General features: G+C 45.9%; 2 protein-coding genes across 2 annotated transcripts in view; both read right to left on the minus strand.

Annotated features, from left to right (window-relative positions):
- LOC135915258 (papilin-like) overlaps nucleotides 1-21,352 on the minus strand; it is a 348,089-nt gene that overhangs the window by 145,910 nt on the left and 180,827 nt on the right. The window lies entirely within an intron of this gene.
- Ppn (proteoglycan-like sulfated glycoprotein papilin) overlaps nucleotides 1-21,352 on the minus strand; it is an 88,344-nt gene that overhangs the window by 20,530 nt on the left and 46,462 nt on the right. The window contains exons 20-22 of the mRNA XM_070521234.1: nucleotides 18,901-19,177; nucleotides 14,210-14,343; nucleotides 13,688-13,779 (exon numbers count right to left, since the gene is read on the minus strand). Coding sequence (XP_070377335.1) covers nucleotides 13,688-13,779; nucleotides 14,210-14,343; nucleotides 18,901-19,177 — 503 coding nt within the window. The remainder of the gene's footprint in view (nucleotides 1-13,687; nucleotides 13,780-14,209; nucleotides 14,344-18,900; nucleotides 19,178-21,352) is intronic.

The raw sequence follows: 21,352 nt of genomic DNA on the forward strand, positions 1-21,352 counted from the left end.
CAGGGTCACAGGATCCGTAGTACAGGTCATGCTCCCACACTCGTGCCTTGATCTGGTCACTGGTCATTCACCTTGCGAATGCCGTCCGATGACGTGATTCGGGCTGGGATCCATGGCTCGCATTGCCCGAAGTTCTTTACCCAGACAGGTTCCGCCGGCTGCAACACGCCAAGAACGTGGCGGTCAAGTGGCGACTGCGGGGCGAGAGGCCCAGGTGGTGCCACTGCGTTGTCCAGTCTGGAAAGGAGCTCGTAGCCCATAAGAAGTTTCGCTGGGGTACTGCCCCCGGCCAGCGGCGTCCTTCGGTACATGTGCAGAATCCTTGCCAAGCGTGTTTTTAATGACCCATGGACGTTCTTCTTTAAAAACTCTTTAACAGTTTGCACGACACGTTCTGTGAGCCCGTTGGACTGCGGATGATACGGTGCTGTCCGGAGATGTGTTATGTTATTCTGTTTCATAAACTCCCGAAATTCGGCACTTGTAAATTGTGGGCCATTATCAGAAACCAGCCTCCGTAGCAATCTGAACGTGACGAACAAGGTACGCAGGGCTTCAATGGCGGCGTGGTTTGTGGTGCTTTTTAGGGCTGCTGCTTCGATCTATTTACTATGTGAATCCACAACGATCAGTAGCGTGCGTCCATCGATCGGCCCCGCAAAGTCAATATGCTGCCTGGACCAATGCTCGTCCGTTTCTGGCCATGCGACCAGGGTTTTCTTGGGGGGCATAGGCGCTGCTTGTACGTAATTGGGACACGACTTAACCATGTTCTCAATCACGTTATCAATCCCGGGATAACAAAGTAGGGAACAGTCTAGCCGCTTAATTGAGCAAATGCCTTGATGGGTATCATGCAAGAGGCGTAACATTCCCGCTCTTGCGCTGTTAGGCACGATTACGCGATGGCCCCAGTATAGAATCCCATGACTCCACGTTATCTCCGCCTTCTGGTTGAAGTATGGCGGCAAATGCAGGACCTTGGGCCCCAAGTTTCTTGGCCATCCTTCCCGCACCCAGTTTTGCACTTTTGCTAAGCCATCCTCGTGCGAGGTAAGAGCGGCCAGTTGTTTCGCGCACATAACACCGTCATTGAAGTTTTCCGTGAGCAACACATACTCGCCATCCGCGGTTTTTTCCAGGGTCTCTGGATGAGACGTTGCGGACGTCGGGAGTCGGCTGAGGGCACCTGCTGTAACGTTTTGCTTTGCTGGCTAGCGTTTGATGACGCAGTCGTATGCAGTCAGTAGCATCGCTGGCACAGCCCGATCTGGATGAAAAAGTCCCACAAGCGGCTTATGGTCAGTCAACAGCGTAAATGGCTTACCGAGTAGGTACTTTCGGAAATTCGAGACCCCAAGAATTAGAGCCAGAGCTTCACGCTCCAGCTCTGAATTATTTCGCTCGGCTTCACTCAGTACCCGAGAAAGAAAGCCTATGGGCCGACGCGCCCCGTCCCCGACATCGTGAGAAATCACTGCACCGATCAAATCGGGGGAGGCATCGCATTCCAGGGCAAGAGGCCTGCGTGGGTCAAAATGCGTCAGGAAATCAGCGGACTTGAAGTCTTTCACCTTGCTTAACACCCGTTGTTGAATGGAACCCCACTCCCACTTAGCTTCCTTGGGAATAAACTTGTGGTAGTATGCTGCCATGCCCAGATAAGACCTTAATTATGCAAGGTTGCACGGCACCTGCATTTGAAGAATGGCCTTCATGTTTTCCGACATTGTTTGGGTCCCTGAGCACTAATTCGATGTCCAAGGAGATCCACCTGTGCTCGACGGAACTTGCACTTGTCCGCATTTAAGCGCACGCCATTTTCCCGAAACCGCTGTAATACTTCGCGCAGAGTGGTGCAGTCATTGTGTTTCTCTGCGATGACGATGTCGTCTAAGATGACCTGAACCCCAGGAAGTCCTTGCAAGATGGTCTCCATTCGGCGTTGGAACACTGCCAACACGGAAGGCACTCCAAATGGCAGGTGAGTGAAGCTAAATAGTCCCTTATGGGTGTTTATGGTTGTAAGTAGCATGGCTTCCCCGTCCAACGGTAGCTGCTTTTAAGCCTCCGCAAATCTATCGTGGTGAAAACCTGACCACTGTTCAACGTTGCCAGGTTATCTTCTACCCGGGGCAATGGATATTGTCCAGTGTGACAAGCTTTGTAAACCGTGAGTTTGAAATCACCGAAGAGGAGAATGTGGCCATTACGCTCTACTACCGGCACCACTGGTGCGCCCCACTTAGAATGGAGCACAGGAAAAATAATGCCCGCGGCCAAAAGGCACACAAGTTCAGAGGCTACCCTTGGACGAAAGGCGTACGGAACTTCACATGCTTTCCAGAATTTCGGTACCATGTTCTCCTGCATCGCAAAGTGTACTGGTGGACCCCTGATGAGACCTAGGCCTGGCGCGAACACGTCAGCGAATTCTTTTACCGAACGGTGCACGTTAACATTGTCCGTCCCGATAAAAGGCATGCGCCCACCTGTCGTGTTCACGTTCATTACTGGCACCTCCAGCATGTTGAACACCTGGATCAGGTCGCGTCCGCACAGGTTGGGGCCTCATGCATCACCGACGAAAACAACCCCGGCGTCGGAAATCATTCTGGATTTTGTCTAGAATGTCTTTTTCACGCTCGAAAAGACATCTGAGCGCATACATTGTGAACTCAGGCTGGATTTCGTGGCAGCGCCTATGCATCGGGAGTCACATAACGCAAGGAGTGCCATACAAGCACTAAGTTTCAAGCATAACTGCGAGTCGGCCTAGTTGGAACATATTCATATTGATACTTTTTGTGCGCAAACAAACAGGGACGAAGAATAGGGGCAACACAAGGACGAGCGCTTTCTAACAACTGGTTTATTTTTGAAGAACTACTTACTTAAATACCCACAGAACTGCGCGTTCTAGTCAACAGAGCACCCTACAGCGCATATGATACCCGCTGATCTGCGCCATCAAGTCAAAAGAGCAACGTCAATATTACATATAACACTTGTGATAAAAAAGACGTGGACAAAAGCCACCCGGTCATACTAAAAACAGCAAAGTGCATAAAAACAACCACTTACAATAAAATGCGTTAAAGATGGGATGATAGAAGCGAATTTTCTTTATCTAACAATGAAACAGAAGGATGGCTGATGCATTTATCTTTTTGTTTTTCAATCCAGTATGCTTCCACGATTTCCCTAGCGGTTTGATTCCTATGCCTGTATAAAATGCCTGTGCTAGTAAGACAAGGGGAGCAACCATGTTCTTGGCAATGCATTGCCAAATGCGTACTAGGGCGACCTTTAAGGCTAGACAAGTGCTCCCTTAACCTAGTGTTTATGCATCTCCCAGTCTGCCCTACGTACACATGACCACACGTCATAGGAATATGGTAAACAACGTTCTTCGCGCAAGCAACAAATTGGGTCTTGCGAGGATGTTTAACAGTGCACTCTTTCTGTACAACACCCTTACTTTCAAACTTCTTTTTAACCTTGGGACACACACTACCTATTTTGTTTCTTGCCGAAAATACTACTTTTACTTCATAACTACCAGCCACTTTTTTAAGTCTGTGTGAAAGGCCGTGCACATACGGAATCACTGAAACATTGGAACCTCCATCCTTCTGCCTTTGATCCTTTGTGCATTGTCCTTTATCCTTGTTAAGTTCTTTCATTAGTCTAGCACACGTCGCCAGCATCACAGCGAACGGGTACCCAGCCTTTCTCAACCTGTCAACTTGCTCAAAGAATGCAATCCTTACGATGTGGTGGCATGACTTCAACAACGCAGACCGGAAACACGAAATGACTATTCCATTCTTCACAAGCCTGGAATGGTTTGAGGCATAGTTCATTAGCGGTTTTCCAGCTCGGGGTGAGAAAGACCAACACACATGTTCCGGTAGGAATGTTAACTTGACATCAAGAAACTGTAGCCTCTTATCTACCGGTACTTCCGAAGTAAATGTTAAGCCCTTTCCCAGAGAATTGAAGGCTTCTACAACCCTATTTCTGAAGCACCTTTGTCTACAGGACAACCTAAAATCAAGTAGTCATCGACATACCTGTATATCTTACTTACTACACCTTCTAAATCTTTTGCCAGCTCTCTGTCTATGCTTCCCAAAAAAATGCTACTTAGGATGGGAGCTACCTTTGACCCGATGCACACACCCCTTGCCTGTATATAAGTTTCACCACAGAACCCTACATGTGTATTCGCTAAATAAAAATGCAGAAGTTCAAGAAAGGATTCAACGGCCATGCCGCACGTATTGCGGAATGACACCTCGTCATTTTCCTTTGTTATGCAATCTTTAACACTGCACATTAGGGGCCCTTGTGGTAAGGAATAGTAAAGATCTTGAACATCTATGCTGAATCCCCAGATGTAGCTTGTACTATCTAGTGCCAAACAATTCACAAGGCCTTCAGAGTTTTTCAATAAGTACGGATCCTACACTTCTAGGGAATTCAACATTTTTTGCAAGAACTCCGCGACCAGAAATTGCCAACACCCTCTCTCGGACACAATTGGCCTAAACGGAATTGCTTGCTTGTGGGTTTTTGCCGTAAAAAATATCTCCAATTTCATTCCTTTTGAGTTCTTTACACGTGACGCAAGCTTAGCTTGGTCACATCTTTTCAATAGCTCCACCGCTTTCTTTTTAACGTTTTCTACATTCACATCACATTTCTTAAAGCACTTGTTCACCGCTAGGAAAGCTTTTTCTAAGTAACAATCATTTGGTACAACAACCAGGAAGCCTTCCTTGTCTGCTTGAATAACACGCAGATTATTCTCAAACAAATACTTAGCAGTCCTATCAACATTGGTCCTGGATATATCGCTTACCGAAGCTTTAGCCACCACGTCCACACATTCCACCACACATCGACCTTTTTCTTTCTCCGGTACACTCCTGGCAATGTCCCTTGTAAGTGCCAACCTGTCGACGATGTCGATCCTTGGTTCCACGCAGAACTTTGGTCCCAACTTGAGAACCTGTTGATGCCGTTCTTCCACCGTTGCACCCCCTAGTATTAGAAGGCGTCCCTCTGGCACTTCCCTTTTCTTCTTCTTTGGCAATTTTCGACGAACATCGTTCCATATACCCTCAGCCACAATATTTGCCTGTCTGCACCAGTCCCGAAAAGCCTTCACGTTAAAATTGTGACTGAGGCTATATGGAACGATGTTCGTCGAAAATTGCCAAAGAAGAAGAAAAGGGAAGTGCCAGAGGGACGCCTTCTAATACTAGGGGGTGCAACGGTGGAAGAACGGCATCAACAGGTTCTCAAGTTGGGACCAAAGTTCTGCGTGGAACCAAGGATCGACATCGTCGACAGGTTGGCACTTACAAGGGACATTGCCAGGAGTGTACCGGAGAAAGAAAAAGATCGATGTGTGGTGGAATGTGTGGACGTGGTGGCTAAAGCTTCGGTAAGCGATAGATCCAGGACCAATGTTGATAGGACTGCTAAGTATTTGGTTGAGAATAATCTGCGTGTTATTCAAGCAGACAAGGAAGGCTTCCTGGTTGTTGTACCAAATGATTGTTACTTAGAAAAAGCTTTCCTAGCGGTGAACAAGTGCTTTAAGAAATGTGATGTGAATGTAGAAAACGTTAAAAAGAAAGCGGTGGAGCTATTGAAAAGATGTGACCAAGCTAAGCTTGCGTCACGTGTAAAGAACTCAAAAGGAATGAAATTGGAGATATTTTTTACGGCAAAAACCCACAAGCAAGCAATTCCGTTTAGGCCAATTGTGTCTGAGAGAGGGTGTTGGCAATTTCTGGTCGCGGAGTTCTTGCAAAAAATGTTGAATTCCCTAGAAGTGCAGGATCCGTACTTATTGAAAAACTCTGAAGGCCTTGTGAATTGTTTGGCACTAGATAGTACAAGCTACATCTGGGGATTCAGCATAGATGTTCAAGATCTTTACTATTCCTTACCACAAGGGCCCCTAATGTGCAGTGTTAAAGATTGCATAACAAAGGAAAATGACGAGGTGTCATTCCGCAATACGTGCGGCATGGCCGTTGAATCCTTTCTTGAACTTCTGCATTTTTATTTAGCGAATACACATGTATGGTTCTGTGGTGAAACTTATATACAGGCAAGGGGTGTGTGCATCGGGTCAAAGGTAGCTCCCATCCTAAGTATCATTTTTTTTGGGAAGCATAGACAGGGAGCTGGCAAAAGATTTAGAAGGTGTAGTAAGTAAGATATACAGGTATGTCGATGACTACTTGATTTTAGGTTGTCCTGTAGACAAGGGTGCTTTCAGAAATAGGGTTGTAGAAGCCTTCAATTCTCTGCGAAAGGGCTTAACATTTACTTCGGAAGTACCGGTAGATAAGAGGCTACAGTTTCTTGATGTCAAGTTAACATTCCTACCGGAACATGTGTGTTGGTCTTTCTCACCCCGAGCTGGAAAACCGCTAATGAACTATGCCTCAAACCATTCCAGGCTTGTGAAGAATGGAATAGTCATTTCGTGTTTCCGGTCTGCGTTGTTGAAGTCATGCCACCACACCGTAAGGATTGCATTCTTTGAGCAAGTTGACAGGTTGAGAAAGGCTGGGTACCCGTTCGCTGTGATGCTGGCGACGTGTGCTAGCCTAATGAAAGAACTTAACAAGGATAAAGGACAATGCACAAAGGATCAAAGGCAGAAGGATGGAGGTTCCAATGTTTCAGTGATTCCGTATGTGCACGGCCTTTCACACAGACTTAAAAAAGTGGCTGGTAGTTATGAAGTAAAAGTAGTATTTTCGGCAAGAAACAAAATAGGTAGTGTGCGTTCCAAGGTTAAAAAGAAGTTTGAAAGTAAGGGTGTTGTACAGAAAGAGTGCACTGTTAAACATCCGCGCAAGACCCAATTTGTTGCTTGCGCGAAGAACGTTGTTTACCATATTCCTATGACGTGTGGTCATGTGTACGTAGGGCAGACTGGGAGATGCATAAACACTAGGTTAAGGGAGCACTTGTCTAGCCTTAAAGGTCGCCCTAGTACGCATTTGGCAATGCATTGCCAAGAACATGGTTGCTCCCCTTGTCTTACTAGCACAGACATTTTATACAGGCATAGGAATCAAACCGCTAGGGAAATCGTGGAAGCATACTGGATTGAAAAACAAAAAGATAAATGCATCAGCCATCCTTCTGTTTCATCGTTAGATAAAGAAAATTCGCTTCTATCATCCCATCTTTAACGCATTTTATTGTAAGTGGTTGTTTTTATGCACTTTGCTGTTTTTAGTATGACCGGGTGGCTTTTGTCCACGTCTTTTTTATCACAAGTGTTATATGTAATATTGACGTTGCTCTTTTGACTTGATGGCGCAGATCAGCGGGTATCATATGCGCTGTAGGGTGCTCTGTTGACTAGAACGCGCAGTTCTGTGGGTATTTAAGTAAGTAGTTCTTCAAAAACAAACCAGTTGTTAGAAAGCGCTCGTCCTTGTGTTGCCCCTATTCTTCGTCCCTGTTTGTTTGCGCACAAAAAGTATCAATATGAATAAGTTTCAAGGGCATTTTGATTGCGAATGGGCTCGTCGCGACACCTCGCGAAAGCTACGTTATCTACAAAGCGCATGGATTTCAATTTAGAAACTTTATGGGTATAAAGTTCTCATAAGCTTTCGGTGCGATAGGTGCATTGAAATTTCTGAACTCGTGCTGTAGATTTTCAATTCCGGAACATTGTGGGTTTAATGTTGTTATAAACGTTTGACGCTTGACGCCAAAGGTGCATTGATATTCTAATAACGTACATCGGAACATACAATGAGACCAGCCAAATCAACACACTATCAGACAAGTTGACAAAGCACGCAGCGAGGTCCGATGAGACGAAGCGTTGTGGCGGTTTATTTGTGCCGTCATACCTCATAAAAAGATAACATTTTTTTCACGTGCGCCAAAGCATCCATATCAAGACACTAAAGCTAGCAAAGGTAACTACGTTCTTACATATTTTCGTGCTTTGACTTTTATTCGCGAGTACACGTTGAGCCTCTTTAATTTCCTTGTTCTCGCTACCCGCGTGCTGCCAGACCTAGAAAGAGCACATGTGTGCTTCTCGTGTTGGCCCGAACACCACGTGGCGCACTTCGGAGCGCGTCCGTTTTGCACGCGCGTGCGTGGATTTTCGCCTGGGAGAGTTTTGGAGACACCTTCTGGCTAGCAGACAAGAAAAAGAAACATTACATGGTCGCTAGCCGCCATCACTGAGGGGACTCGACGGATTGCAAGGCGTTCGCTTTAGTGCAACCTCTCTGGATAGTCTTGTCTCGCCGGTGTAGTATACCGAGTAGTATGCGTACGGTTCTCTGTGGACCAAGCGTCTCACGTTTTCTTCGATATTCATCCGGTAGCCACCTTAGGTGCACAAAGTAGGCATTCGAATGTGGGCAACATGCTTTCCTTTGCGTTTTTTTTTCATTCCGGTGCCTTTGCCCCCCCTCCCCCCGCCCACAGACACAAAGACATTGTTGTGGCGCAGCGAATTGTCGCATGGTGAAAGTTTGATTTTGTTACTTCTTTTGCGGAAAGGAATTGGCCACATGATGCTTCAGTTGCCGGATACTCTTATTATATTATTGCGAAAGTAATTATATGGACACTCCAGGCTCATTCCTGCCATCACCGTCGCCCTCATGTTCTGTATAAAGTTCAAGTGCGATAACAACGTGACCAAGCGCCGCATACTGTATGTGCGAGTGAATGGACGTGGGGGGCTGGCATGGGTAAGCCGACGATGGTGGCTCAGTCTTGTGTGCGCAAGGGAGAAAAGCGGGGAGGAAGCGCGGTGCCTTCCGTCGCACGCGATACATCAGGAGGAGTGGCTGTAGAGGGGGGCATTGGATTCTGTGGCCTGTGAATCCGTGATTGCTCAACTTGTTTATTTGCCTTGTTTGACGCCTTATATACCGTGACTTCTTCTTAGATACGTAGATTTATTGGAGACTTATGCGGATATTTAAATATCTTATTGCGAGGTTTTGTGCACACGTGCAGTGAATTTTGTTGCTAGTGGCACTTTTTTGCCCTTTATCAGGCTGTTTCTTCGCATTTGTGCATTCCATTGTAACTTCGCATCTGTAATGTACGAGGACGAGTCAAATGAAAGGGAGCCAACCAATCCCGCGCAATAATGGTTCTGTTCATTATCTCCGAGGCATGCACGTAGCACGCAGGTATCTTGCATTTACAAAGGTGACACGCAGGTGTGAGGATAAAGGTTCTTTAATGCTCTCATAGACTGGTTTGAGCATGGTTGCGTGGCCTAATGGACACTCCAAAAGTTGGACAGTGTGGTGTCGTGAGGTTTTTGACAGCTGAAGGTCTTTCCTAAAAAGAATTTACTCGCCGTATGGCTGGTGTGTACGCTGAACATTGTACTTCATTAGTCACTGTGAAGCGTTGGAGTAAACAGTTCAAAGAAAGACATGAAAGTTCTAAGACGATTCAAGACCCGGTCAAAGCCATCGTGCTATTACTCCCAATGCAATTTCACAGGTTGATGAGCTGATGAGACAAGAACGGAGGATAAGCATCGATGAACTGGCAGAGCGTGTGAACATCAGTCACGGTTCGGTCCACACCATAATTCCTTAACATCTCGGTTATCAGCTCTTGTGTGCGCAATAGATGCCCAAGATTTTGAACCACCGGCAGAAGATGGATAAGTTCGGCGCTGCGTTGACTCATCTGATCCGGTACCACAATGAGGGTGACGACTTCTTGTCTGCAATCCTGACCGGGAACGAACCATGGTGCCACTATTACTAGCCTGAAGCACGACGGCAAAGCATCCAGTAGAAACATTTGAATTCACCACCACCCCCAGAAAACAAACGCCGTCATTTCCGCCAGAAAGGTGCTGACTTTTTTTTCGATTGTCAGTGGCCTGTACTGATAAAATTTGCCAAACCTAGAAAAACTATCAATCTTTTCCGATATCTCTAAACGACAGATCGGCTGCGTGTCGCAAGAAAGAACAAACGATGTGGAAAATTGACGAATGCGGTTATCTTTCTCAACAACAATGCCCGGGCCCACCTCGCTGATGTGGGTAATACAAAACTGGCAAAGTTCAAGCCGGAAACGCTACAACATCCGCCATACAGCCAAGACCAGTCGCCTTGCGACTTCCTCATTTTGGGGCTATCGAAAATACAGCTCAAGGAAACCAGATTCGTGTCGGACGATGACATGAAAGAGTCGGTTACAGACTCTTTCAAGCAGCAACCCAAGGAGTTTCATGAAACGGGAATCATGCGACTCGTTAGTTAGTGGGACAAATGTCTGAATGCCCACTGAGGCTACTTTTAAATAAAGTACCCCATAATTCATATATTAGCATTCACTCACTTTCATTTGAATTGCCCTCATATATTTTTCAGGACTCCTGCTTTTTATGTGTGCTCTCTGTAGCAACTATAACTTCAGTGCAGTTACTCACAATACACGACCGGTGACAGCTGCTCCTGAGCTATAGATTGGAGTAAATGACAGCGTCATTGAGATTTTTGCTGGCCGCTGTATATGTACAAAAATGTAAACAAGGCTCTTGGCTGACAAAGTTTGACACCCGACAGGAATTAATTTGGCACGCGGCAACTTAGAATCTTTAAAAGCTGTAACCTAAATCTGAAACTCTCATATCATCAACAAATACACAAAACACATTAGGCCACCAGCCAACTTTAATTCTTAACCTCACCTACTCTTCCATTTCGAGAAAAGAAAAAAAAAATTTTTTTCTGCCTACTACTCAATTTAATGTACTCATTCAGGTTTCTACGTCTATACCAACTGTACGATCCCCTTCTTCCATGTACACTTGCCCCCGCCCGCTTCTGCACGCGTCACCCCTCCTGTTTGTTATACCGATTTCGCCCCCCCTTCCCCCTCCCCCCTTTTTTTTAATCTTTTTTTTTCTTGAAACCACCTCGACAACACATTCCGAAGTCAATATGCCTTCTTCGGCGCCTCAACCCAGAATATCGCCTTCTGGATGCCGCCGTAACGACACCTATGTTAAGCGCGTGGGGCAGTGCCCCTTGAAAGACCATGCCGCTGCCTTTCAGTCACCCCATACATTGCACCGCAGACTCCTCGTCGCCACCTTAACTATTTCAAAATTACTCGACCTATTACTACTATTCTACTCAAGTCACTTTCAACTCATGCTTTTTTTGAGTGTGTGTGTGTGTGTGTCTGGGTTTTCTCCTTCTTTTCTGTCTCTTGTGTTACTCGCGCCTCGCGCACAGACCGCTTGACCGGCCCTTCTAATGCCTCAAAAACATGCCGCCGACTCCCCCTGAATACCTCCTAACCTTTCGCATCCCCAACACGCTCCCAAGGCCCCGTATTTCTTAAAATTTCATTTTTCTCTTTCTTTTTCTTTCACTCCCCCCCCCCTTTTTGTGTCTTGGTGCCGCCTTGCCCCCCCCCTTTTTTCCCTTTTTTTCGCTTTTTTTTCTGCTTCTATTTCTTTTCTTTTCTCCCCGCATGTTTACTCTCACGCTCTTGTCCCGTCGTCTTGAGAATGAGGCTCACAGACGTCGGACGACAGCGCCTGTTCCCTCTTGTAATCTCTCTCTTTAAAACCAGCCGCCAGCGACAACACCCGCACGTGACGTCACTGCACTAACCCTTTAAAACTAACACGCCGAGGATGACGAGGCCGCCTTTGACGAAGATAGGTCCTCCTATCGAAACGTTGGCCAGCCTGTCTGAGGTACTTCATCCCTATTCACAAACTTTATATCACAGTGTGCCATCCCATCTGTCAGCCCCTTTCTTGTTTTTAAAGTTTAATTAAAGCATTTGTCCTCAACTTGTTCATTTCACGACCTTTACAAATGGCACTACACCTAAAGCAGGTTTATGATGCACTCGATACACAGCCGGACTGGTACCCCATTTTGGTGAGGTGCCTATCCTTACCACCCTTCTAAAGTGAAACCAACATTTCTACCGACAGTATGAACCATGACTTTTCTTTGTGTGACTTTCATTGTGCTCTCCATTGCCCGACTATGCACAACTCGTGAACGTCGGTTTGTTGCTATTGTAATAAATACCATGAAAGAAAGAAAAAAACCTTTACATTTTTCATATCAGCGTCATACACTGCTTTGCTGGTTTTGAACTGATATAGTTCTAAAGTTCGTGCGATATTTTTTTTACTTGTTAAATAGACAAAAACCCATGGAAGCATTGATATCACTTATTTCGAGCACAATTTTTGCAACATACGAGTGCATTCTTTTATGAAGAAATACATATTTTACTTGTCAGTGCGTGGCATTCTAGAATTCGTCTGCAGAAGCTTTCGCAATGGCAATGCAGTTATTATTCGTGTATTTGATCCCTCATAGTATTGTATAAGGAGGAGGCCGAGCTGCAACGTGAGCGCCCCCCCCCAAATGAAATTTCCGGCTACACCACTGACGGCGGTGGCTGAGCCAAGACAACGTTTATTGCTTTGATGCGTGGTAATTAGTATAGGCATTGTGCGAGACGGTTTAAAAGGAGTGTGAAGAGGAGGAACAGTGACGATAACTGTTGCCGTAAGCTGGCGGGACGTCATTACCATGTAGCAATAGACAGTTGCTACTGCAGAAGGCATATATGGTATTTACACGATTGTAGGTTGACCACTTTTCTTTTAATTTGAAAATCTGAAGAGGGGGGGGGGGGGGGCAGGGTCAACCTACAATCGAAACCAAAAGATGGTACCATCAAAAAAGCGAGACCAACGGGAGCTACAACGTAGATACAATTTTATGTTTGCTCTATGGCGCTACGTAGCATTTCGCTATCCCACGTGTTTGTTCACTTTTCGGAAGGGTTTTTCCACATTTTTGAGAGTTTTACAGTACACACAATACTCATGAGCGGGTGTCGATAGTTGATGGAAGCACCGCTGTTCCATTCGCGGCGGCACCCTCAGAACGGCGGCGCTTGCAGGGAGCATCGGTAGTTCATGGAAGAGCCGACACCGCTCGTGGGTTTCTCTTTGCCTGTTGTGCTTAGCTTTCTCTATAGTTTGACAAAAGACATTGGTTGGACGCGTTCTATTGGCTGCCGGCTACGTGCTACTTCTATGCTTCCCCAGTCACCATGAGTGCTCCAGGCCCACTAATCATTAGGCACTTGTTCACAGCATCGTTCAAGAGGGCTGCCATCCTTTACAGCGAAGAAACAAATCACTGCGCAGCGGGCCGCAAGTTCGATGTTTCTAACCGGGTGGTGTGAGAGTGGCGACTGCAGCGAATCGAAATTTTCACCTGTGACGGCAAGTGAGGGATTTCCCACGTGCCGAAGTATGGACGCTTTCCGGAGCTGTAGGCTAAGCTTACGGCGTACGTCGCTGAAATGCGCGATCGGTCCTTGCCAGTGAAGTGCGACATGGTCATGAAACAAGCCTGGATCTTTGTCTTTTAAGGACCTGCTCCGCCATGAGTACAACGAGTGGCTGCCGGCAGGAGACCACGGTATTACGCCAACCAGACCTGTTGCTAGTTGGTGTAAGACAGTTGGTATGATAGACAGTTGCTAGTGCACAAGGTCTATATGTTTCATGCATACAGGTCGACATTTGGGTATTGTGCGTCATCTAATTAGCACGACTGGGAACTATCAAGACAGGGCTTACTGGCGCTGACGTTGTGGGTAAGCATGACCGTTGTATCTTGGCAGCCTTCAAAATTGCGCCCCCTGACGGCAGTGATCCCGTCGGGGCAGCACCTGCAAGGGTAATGGTGGCACGTACAGCCAGTTAAGCTGGGGCCTGTAGCCGGTGTGCGACGATCGGGGCAGCAGCTGGGCAATGCACACACAGCGAACAATTCATTCATTCATTCATGTATCAAGGGTCCCACCAACGGACACTACACGATAGGTGGAGCATGTGAAAAACAAAATTGATTATGACAATGTAACACGCATGAGTCAATTAGTCATAATATCACTGCATAGCAGATCTAAAGCCTGCCGAATCACTTATTGCTGCAGCTTAAGAAGGTCATTTCTGTCTTGGGTGGTTCAGAAATAAAAGTAATGGCTGCAGGAATGTCACTTGTGCAGGCGTTTTTTCTTTCTGCATCCATTGTTTGGCTGTGAGAGATGTGAACTGAGCTAGCGCTTCTGCCTTCCTGACAAGAGAGGCAAGACGCACCCATAGAGCAGCTTCTCGCACTCGCAGCCTCTGCCGTCTGGTCCTTGGGCAGCAGTGTGTTGGTCGGGGCAGCAGCCATATGGCATCGCCATGCATGGACAGCCACCAAAGCCAGGTCCACGGGCTGGTGCTCGCTAAGATCAGAGGGCATGAACATGAACACACCCTGAATATTTGGGCATAACAAGAAAATCCACTAAAAAAGGATAGCAAGACCATGAATAAAGCTCTGGCGTTTGTTTAAGCGTATGCGATACCACAGGGAGGACTTGTATGCCAGCCTCAATTCTCACTTTTTTATTAGCACAACGCTCTGAGTCACAGCAAAAAAAGCAAAAAAAGCAAAAAAGCAAGCAAAGCTCTAAGGTGTGTGTTAGGTCCCAACGCAATACTTATACAATACAAGAGGAAGGGCACCGCAAAAGCAAAGTATAAGCTCAGCCTGGATTACTGCAGGCTGCTGTCAGCATTTTACTACATGCACTACAGTGGACAAGTGATAATATTAGTTAGAGCCAGCTAGAATGCATTGTTGTTGTGTTTTCTTCATCTTTTGTACTTCGTGTGACATAACCATTATTTTTTGCTATGCTTAGCTTCAGCTCCAGACTATCTTGGGCAACTATCACTCTCAAGTTATTGTTCATAACAGGCTTCGTTCTTGTTTTATTTGTCCACAATAGCGCGTCAAGTTGTCTCACATGATCACTTCAACCTCTCGTTTACTGATACGTAGCTTTCACTTTGTACCTTCACATAATATTTATATGTAGTCCAACAGATTATTCTCATTTGCAGAATGTGTCCTTGCAGAACCTCCACTGAATTCCAAAAGGACTTCTTCTTGGGCAAGTTGGTGCTTAGATTTCCTAGTATACTTTGTGGCGCAAAATACATTTCTTGAATAGGGACAGAAGAAAGGAAGACAGTGAAGCGCCAAACTACCAACTGTTTAACGAAAGCCTGAACAAACGTATAGGAGAAAAGACAACTTCCGCTCATGCGCAGGGAGCCAAGGTGTGGCAATACATGGTCATGATAACATACTTTGCATAAAGCACATTTCTGTGGAATATAATACGATAGATGTACCGCTGACACAATCAGACCCTTTATTATTAATATAAAACGCTTCCAACAACTCCCTTGCAGTTTGGTCCCTACTTCTGCCAAGAATCAATACTTGTTCAAAGCATGGCGTGCAACGACAGGCTTTACAGTGCGCAGAAAGATGCGCCTTATCACACTTACCGATACTATTAGCGTGCTCCCTCAGTCTGTCATTAATACAACGTCCCGTTTGTCCAACGTATGAGTTGCCGAAATCTAGGGGTATCTCGTAGACCACTCCTTTAACACAGTCCCTGAATTGTTTGGCGTGCTGCTTCTGGCAGCCCCGCGGCCCCTCGCGTGTGATCCGGGGGCACAGTTGAGCTAACTTGCTGAGAGCCGAACAGACAACCGGAATGCCATGTCTGGTAGCTACCTTCTTGAGGTTATGGCTAACACGGTGCACATAAGGTACTACTTCTGGTTTTACTCGCTGCCTTTCCTTCGAGTGCGTTTTCCCACTCGCAGCGGTAATTTTTAGCTTCTGTAGGAGGGACTCGACCACGGCATTTAAGACAGACCGAGGGTAGCCTGCTTTTATAAGTCTCTGAAGTTGATGGCAAAAACTCGCCTGCGTCACATGCACACATCACTTGCGCATAGCGAATTCCAGGCAAAGTAGGGCGATTCCACGCTTAACAGTCTTAGAGTGCGCTGAGTCATATTGTAGCAATTCCTTTTTACCTCGAGGGAGGTACGCACAGCATACGTGATCACTCTTAAGTGTTAGGTTAAGGTCTAAAAACTGCAACGAACTGCCCTTCGGAAGCTCGTTTGTAAAAGTGGGTCCTTTTGCGTTTGCTCTAAAAACATCTAAAAACTGCTCAACCATATCATGGCATGGCAAGGGGCATCTATTGTTAATAACAACTAAAAAAAACATCAACGTATCTAAAATCTTTAAGAACATTAGGATGAGATGAAGTAAAAATACATTGTAGTGCGTGATCAAATAGGATAAAAACATGTCGCATAAAATGGGTGCTACACGTGACCCAATGCAGACGCCCTCTTTCTGCCAAAATATGCCATGTTCAAAAGTTACAAAGGTGAGGTTGTGATAAGCTTCCAAGAGGAAAACAAAATTCAAAGCCAACATCTCCATCTCAGACACAAAATTAGCTTCGCCACATTCATCAATGCACTGTTTAACGGCTTTTGGAAGCTCAAGATGCGGAACCGAATAAAAAAGGTCGTTTACATAAACGGAGAAAACATAACCTATTTCTTGGCTGCCACGTAAATATTCAAAAACTTCATCCGAGTTTCTAGTCAAGAAAGGGTCATTGAGTTTAAGAAGCTGCAGGGATTTTAGCAAAAAACTACTGACTTGATATTGCCACGTGTGAAGATGTGAAGATGTGACGATCTGACGGTAGCTACCAGATATGGCATTCCGTTGTCTTTTCGGCTCCCAACAAGTTAGCACAATTGTGCCCCCGGATCACACGCGAGGGGCCGCGGGGCTGCCAGAAGCAGCACGCCAAACAAATCAGGGACTGTGTTAAAGGGGTCGTCTACGAGATACCCCTAGATTGCGGTAAGTCATACATCGGACAAATGGGACGTTGTATTAATGACAGACTGAGGAAGCACGCTAACAGCATCGGTAAGTGTGCCAAGGCGCATCTTTCTGCGCACTGTAAAGCCTGTCGTTGTACGCTATGCTTTGAACAAGTATTGATTATTGGCAAAAGTAGGGACCAAACTGCAAGGGAGTTGTTGGAAGCGTTTTATATCAAAAATGAAGGGTCTGATTGTGTCAGCGATACATTTATCGTATTATATTGCACAGAAATGTGCTTTATGCAAAGTATGTTATCATGACCATGTATTGTCACACCTTGGCTCCCTGCGCATGAGCGGAAATTGTCTTTTCTTCTATACGTTTGCTCAGGCTTTCATTAAACAGTTGTTAGTTTGGCGCTTCACTGTCTTCCTTTCTTCTGTCCCTCTTCAAGAAATATATTTTGCGCCACAAAGTATACCTAGAAAACTGCACTGAATACTACAGCAGTTTCACTATATACCTTTGGTGAAAAACGATGACTATGACAACTACACATGCGGCATGACGCGGGGACAAAAAGAACGAGAGAGAGCACAAGTGTTGATGGCGAAAGAAAAAAGAAAGAGACGAGCCAATGGGCAGCTGCAGCCAGGAGGGCCGATCGAACGAAGGTTGAGCGAAGTTTGTAGAAAGAGTCCCGAGAGGGCTACCCGAGTGTACCGCTGGGCAGCCTCGGACGGGTCCCGAGCCGCCGAACCGAGGTCCTGCCCGTGTCTCGTGCCTCGCCGGGTACGGAGATCTTGCAGTTCCTGTGCGCTCGGGAGTCTGGTGCTCCCGCAGTTCCGGCGTCGGAATCTTGAGCCACCAACCAAGCAGCTCTTGCCACGTCACCGTCTACCTAAGCCACCTCCGACGCATCCGGCGTATTAATGGAAGTTCCTACCACACGTGAGTGACTAGAAAAGGGGGGGGGGGCATAGGCCACGACACCCGAACTTTGAGCGTTATTGGGCGAGTGACTGAACTCCGTAATATGCCATGTCGTAAGACTTTATACGCTAGAAGATGTGTAAGTGTAGATATGTTATGTGTAAGAGAACAGTGTGAATTATATGTCCGTCTGTGGAACCCATGCCATTACCGTCTTTGAGTCTTTTCTCACCGCACCACACGTCAATAAATGTGATGGTCCAAGTGATTACAATATCCATCTTATAACAATAGCAACCACAGGCTAGTTCGCCACAACTACAGTCTTAAAATTTTTCAGGAGCATGCTGTTGCATGTGTGTTAGCATTCCAGGCTAACCAAAAGTCATCCTGGTCAGCCAGCAGGCCTTTTTTTGCTCAAGGAGGCATTCAACAACGTCCTGTACAATGCCAACCAAGGAAGGTGCTGTGTTTTCTGTGATACTTTTGGTACTCCCATACACTTAACGAAGGCGAAGGGTAGAGCCCCCGCCCCCAACATCACAGTGCCGACAGACAACATACAATGGCTGCATTGTCTGTCACCCTCTATTCCTGTCCTTGCATTGTGTACCAAAAGTGCGTGCCATTCAGTATCTACTAGTTTGACCTGAAGCAGTAAGGGTGACGAGTTGGGATGGTTGGTTTGGGTTCAAAGGTTTTGGTCTGCATCGTTTTTATTGGTTGTTCTCACGCATCTTGCCTTTTTTGGAAGTAAACCAGTTGTTGGTAGCTTAGCGGTTCTGTGGTTTCTATGTCTGTCTGCGTCACAAATCGTTCCGCTGAAGACACACATGCTTTGACCGGACACCTCCACTACGTTGTCAGAAGTGAACTCTAGATCCACATGATGTTGTCTGCGTAATATGAAAGGCGATGCACATTACGTTGCATTGTGTGCGTTAGGATGAAGACAACATTATGCCCCATTCATTCATCAGGAACCCATGGCCCGGACGTACTGGTCATGCAGTGCCACTGAGCACAAAGCCATGGCCAGAGACCACAGCTTCATTCTTTGCTAACATGCCACCAAATCAGATATGCGTCCATAAAGCCTGTCACTAGTGGACACGAAATGATAAGTGCCTCATTCACTCACTTGGTCAGGGCAGCAGCCGAAAGGCATGGTCTCGCAGCCACACCCGGCCAGGTTGAGTCCGCGGGCAGGAGTGCGTTGGTCAAGGCAGCAACCAAACTCTGTTGTCTTGCACGGACAGCCCGCCATGTCAGGACCCTCAGTGGGAGTGACATCGTCGGGGCAACAACCGTAGAGCAGACGAGAGCAGATGCACCCTTCGAAGTCGGGACCGCCGGCCACTGAGTGCTTGTCTTGGCAACAGCCAAATGGATACCTGTGACATGTGCATCCGTAGTACCTGACAGCAGAAAGTACAGAAAAAAAATTCCAGACTTCAGCGACCCTTTCATTCATTTTACCCAATGACTGTGAACACCATTTACAAATCCCCAACTTCTTGAAACATTTAGAGACTGCTACATGATCTTGAGAATGCTATTTTGGAATCACAGGATGATAGTCAACGATGTGTCGCCGTCATGCCGTCATCTCTGTCATGCCACAGTCATCATCAACAGGTCACAGTATTCATTGTTGTGTTTGGCGTGATATTGTTAGAGTAGTGTCATCACTGTTGTGCAAACGATTTACTAAGGTAATCGCAAATAGAATCAGGAACACCTTAGACTTCTGTCATGCAGGATTCCGTAAAGGCGGGATTCCGAATAGGCAGGATTCCGTAACGGCTACTCAACAATAGACCATATTCACACTATCAATCAGGTGATATAGAAATGTACGGAATATAACCAACCCTTATATATAGCTTTCATTGATTACGAGAAAGCGTTTGATTCTGTCGAAACCTCAGCAGTCATGGAGGCATTACGGAATCAGGCTGTAGACGAGCCGTATGTAAAAATACTGAAAGATATCTATCGCGGCTCCACAGCCACCGTTGTCCCCCATAAACAAAACAACAAAATCCCAATAAAGAAAGGGGTCAGGCAGGGAGATACGTTCTCTCCAATGCTATTCACGGCGTGTTTACAGGAGGTATTCAGAGACCTGTATTGGGATGAAATGGGGATAAAAGCTAATGGAGAATACCTTAGTAACTTGCGATTCGCTGATGATATTGCCTTGCTTAGCAACTCCGTGGACCAATTGCAATGCATACTCACTGACCTGGAGAGGAAAAGCAGAAGAGTGGGTCTAAAAATTAATCTGCCGAAAACTAAAGTAATGTTTAACAGTCTCGGAAGAAAACAGCAATTTACAATAGGTAGCGAGGTACTGGAAGTACTAAGAGTATACATCTATTTAGGGCAGGCAGTGACGGCGGATGCGGATCATAACACGGAAATAATCAGAAGAATAAGAATGGGCTGCGGTGCGTTTGGCAGGCATTCTAAGATCATGAACAGCAGGTTGTCATTATCCCTTAAGAGAAAAGTGTATAATAGCTGCGTCTTACCAGTGCTCACCTACGGGACAGAAACCTGGAGGCTTACGAAAAGGACTCTACTTACATTGAGGACGACGCAACGAGCTATGGGAAGAAGAATGATAGGAGTAATGTTAAGGGATAAGAGAGGAGCAGGTTGGGTGAGGGAAAAAACGCGAGTTATTGATATCTTAGTTGAAATCAAGAAAAAGAAGTGGGCATGGGCAGGACATGTAATGAGGAGGGAGGATAACCGATGGTCATTAAGGGTTACGGACTGGATTCCAAGGGAAGGGAAGCGTAGCAGGGGGCGGCAGAAAGTTAGGTGGGCGGATGAGATTAAGAAGTTTGCAGGGACGACATGGCCACAATTAGTACATGACCGGGGTTGTTGGAGAAGTATGGGAGAGGCCTTTGCCCTGCAGTGGGCGTAACCAGGCTGATGATCATGATGTTGTTGTGCCGCTAACTTCTTTAATTTGTGTCTCCCTCATGAGCCAGAATTCATTTGAAGCATGAGAAACAAAGAAACCAACAAGATCATTCCATTGTCTAAACGCTGTTTACAGTGAAAAAGACGTCGTGCATATGTTTCATGAGTCAAGGAACAACAGCTAATAAAAGCATGGGAAGAAGATAAGAAATAAGGAGATAAGACAAAAGAAAATGAGAAAGAAGATAAAAATAAATAACGTTAGTTTCAGATTGTATGTCATGTCACGCAAACGTGAAAGCATCCCCAAAAGTGATGGCGTCCCCAAAAGTGAAAGCGTCCCCAAAAGTAAATGACCAGAAATATGGCCCCACATCTGCTCCGAAATGCTGTATGACCAGTAAACACAACATGTGCTTCCTGCTTTTCGCAGCATTAAATTTTTTACTGCGACAGTCCCTTGCCTTAAGACACAATGCTTTGTGCACCTGCTTTTTTTTATTACTTAAAAGCGTGCACCAGCGAATAATGTTAACGGGATATGTGGGGTTCTGAATTATTTTCTTGAATATTTGAGCTAGAGCGATGAAAATTTCTACGTTTACCTAGTTTTATGTACAAATCTTAAATATAAAACTGATTTTAATGAATGT

The sequence above is a fragment of the Dermacentor albipictus genome, chromosome 7 (genome assembly GCF_038994185.2).
Source record: "Dermacentor albipictus isolate Rhodes 1998 colony chromosome 7, USDA_Dalb.pri_finalv2, whole genome shotgun sequence".
Taxonomy (NCBI): domain Eukaryota; kingdom Metazoa; phylum Arthropoda; class Arachnida; order Ixodida; family Ixodidae; genus Dermacentor; species Dermacentor albipictus.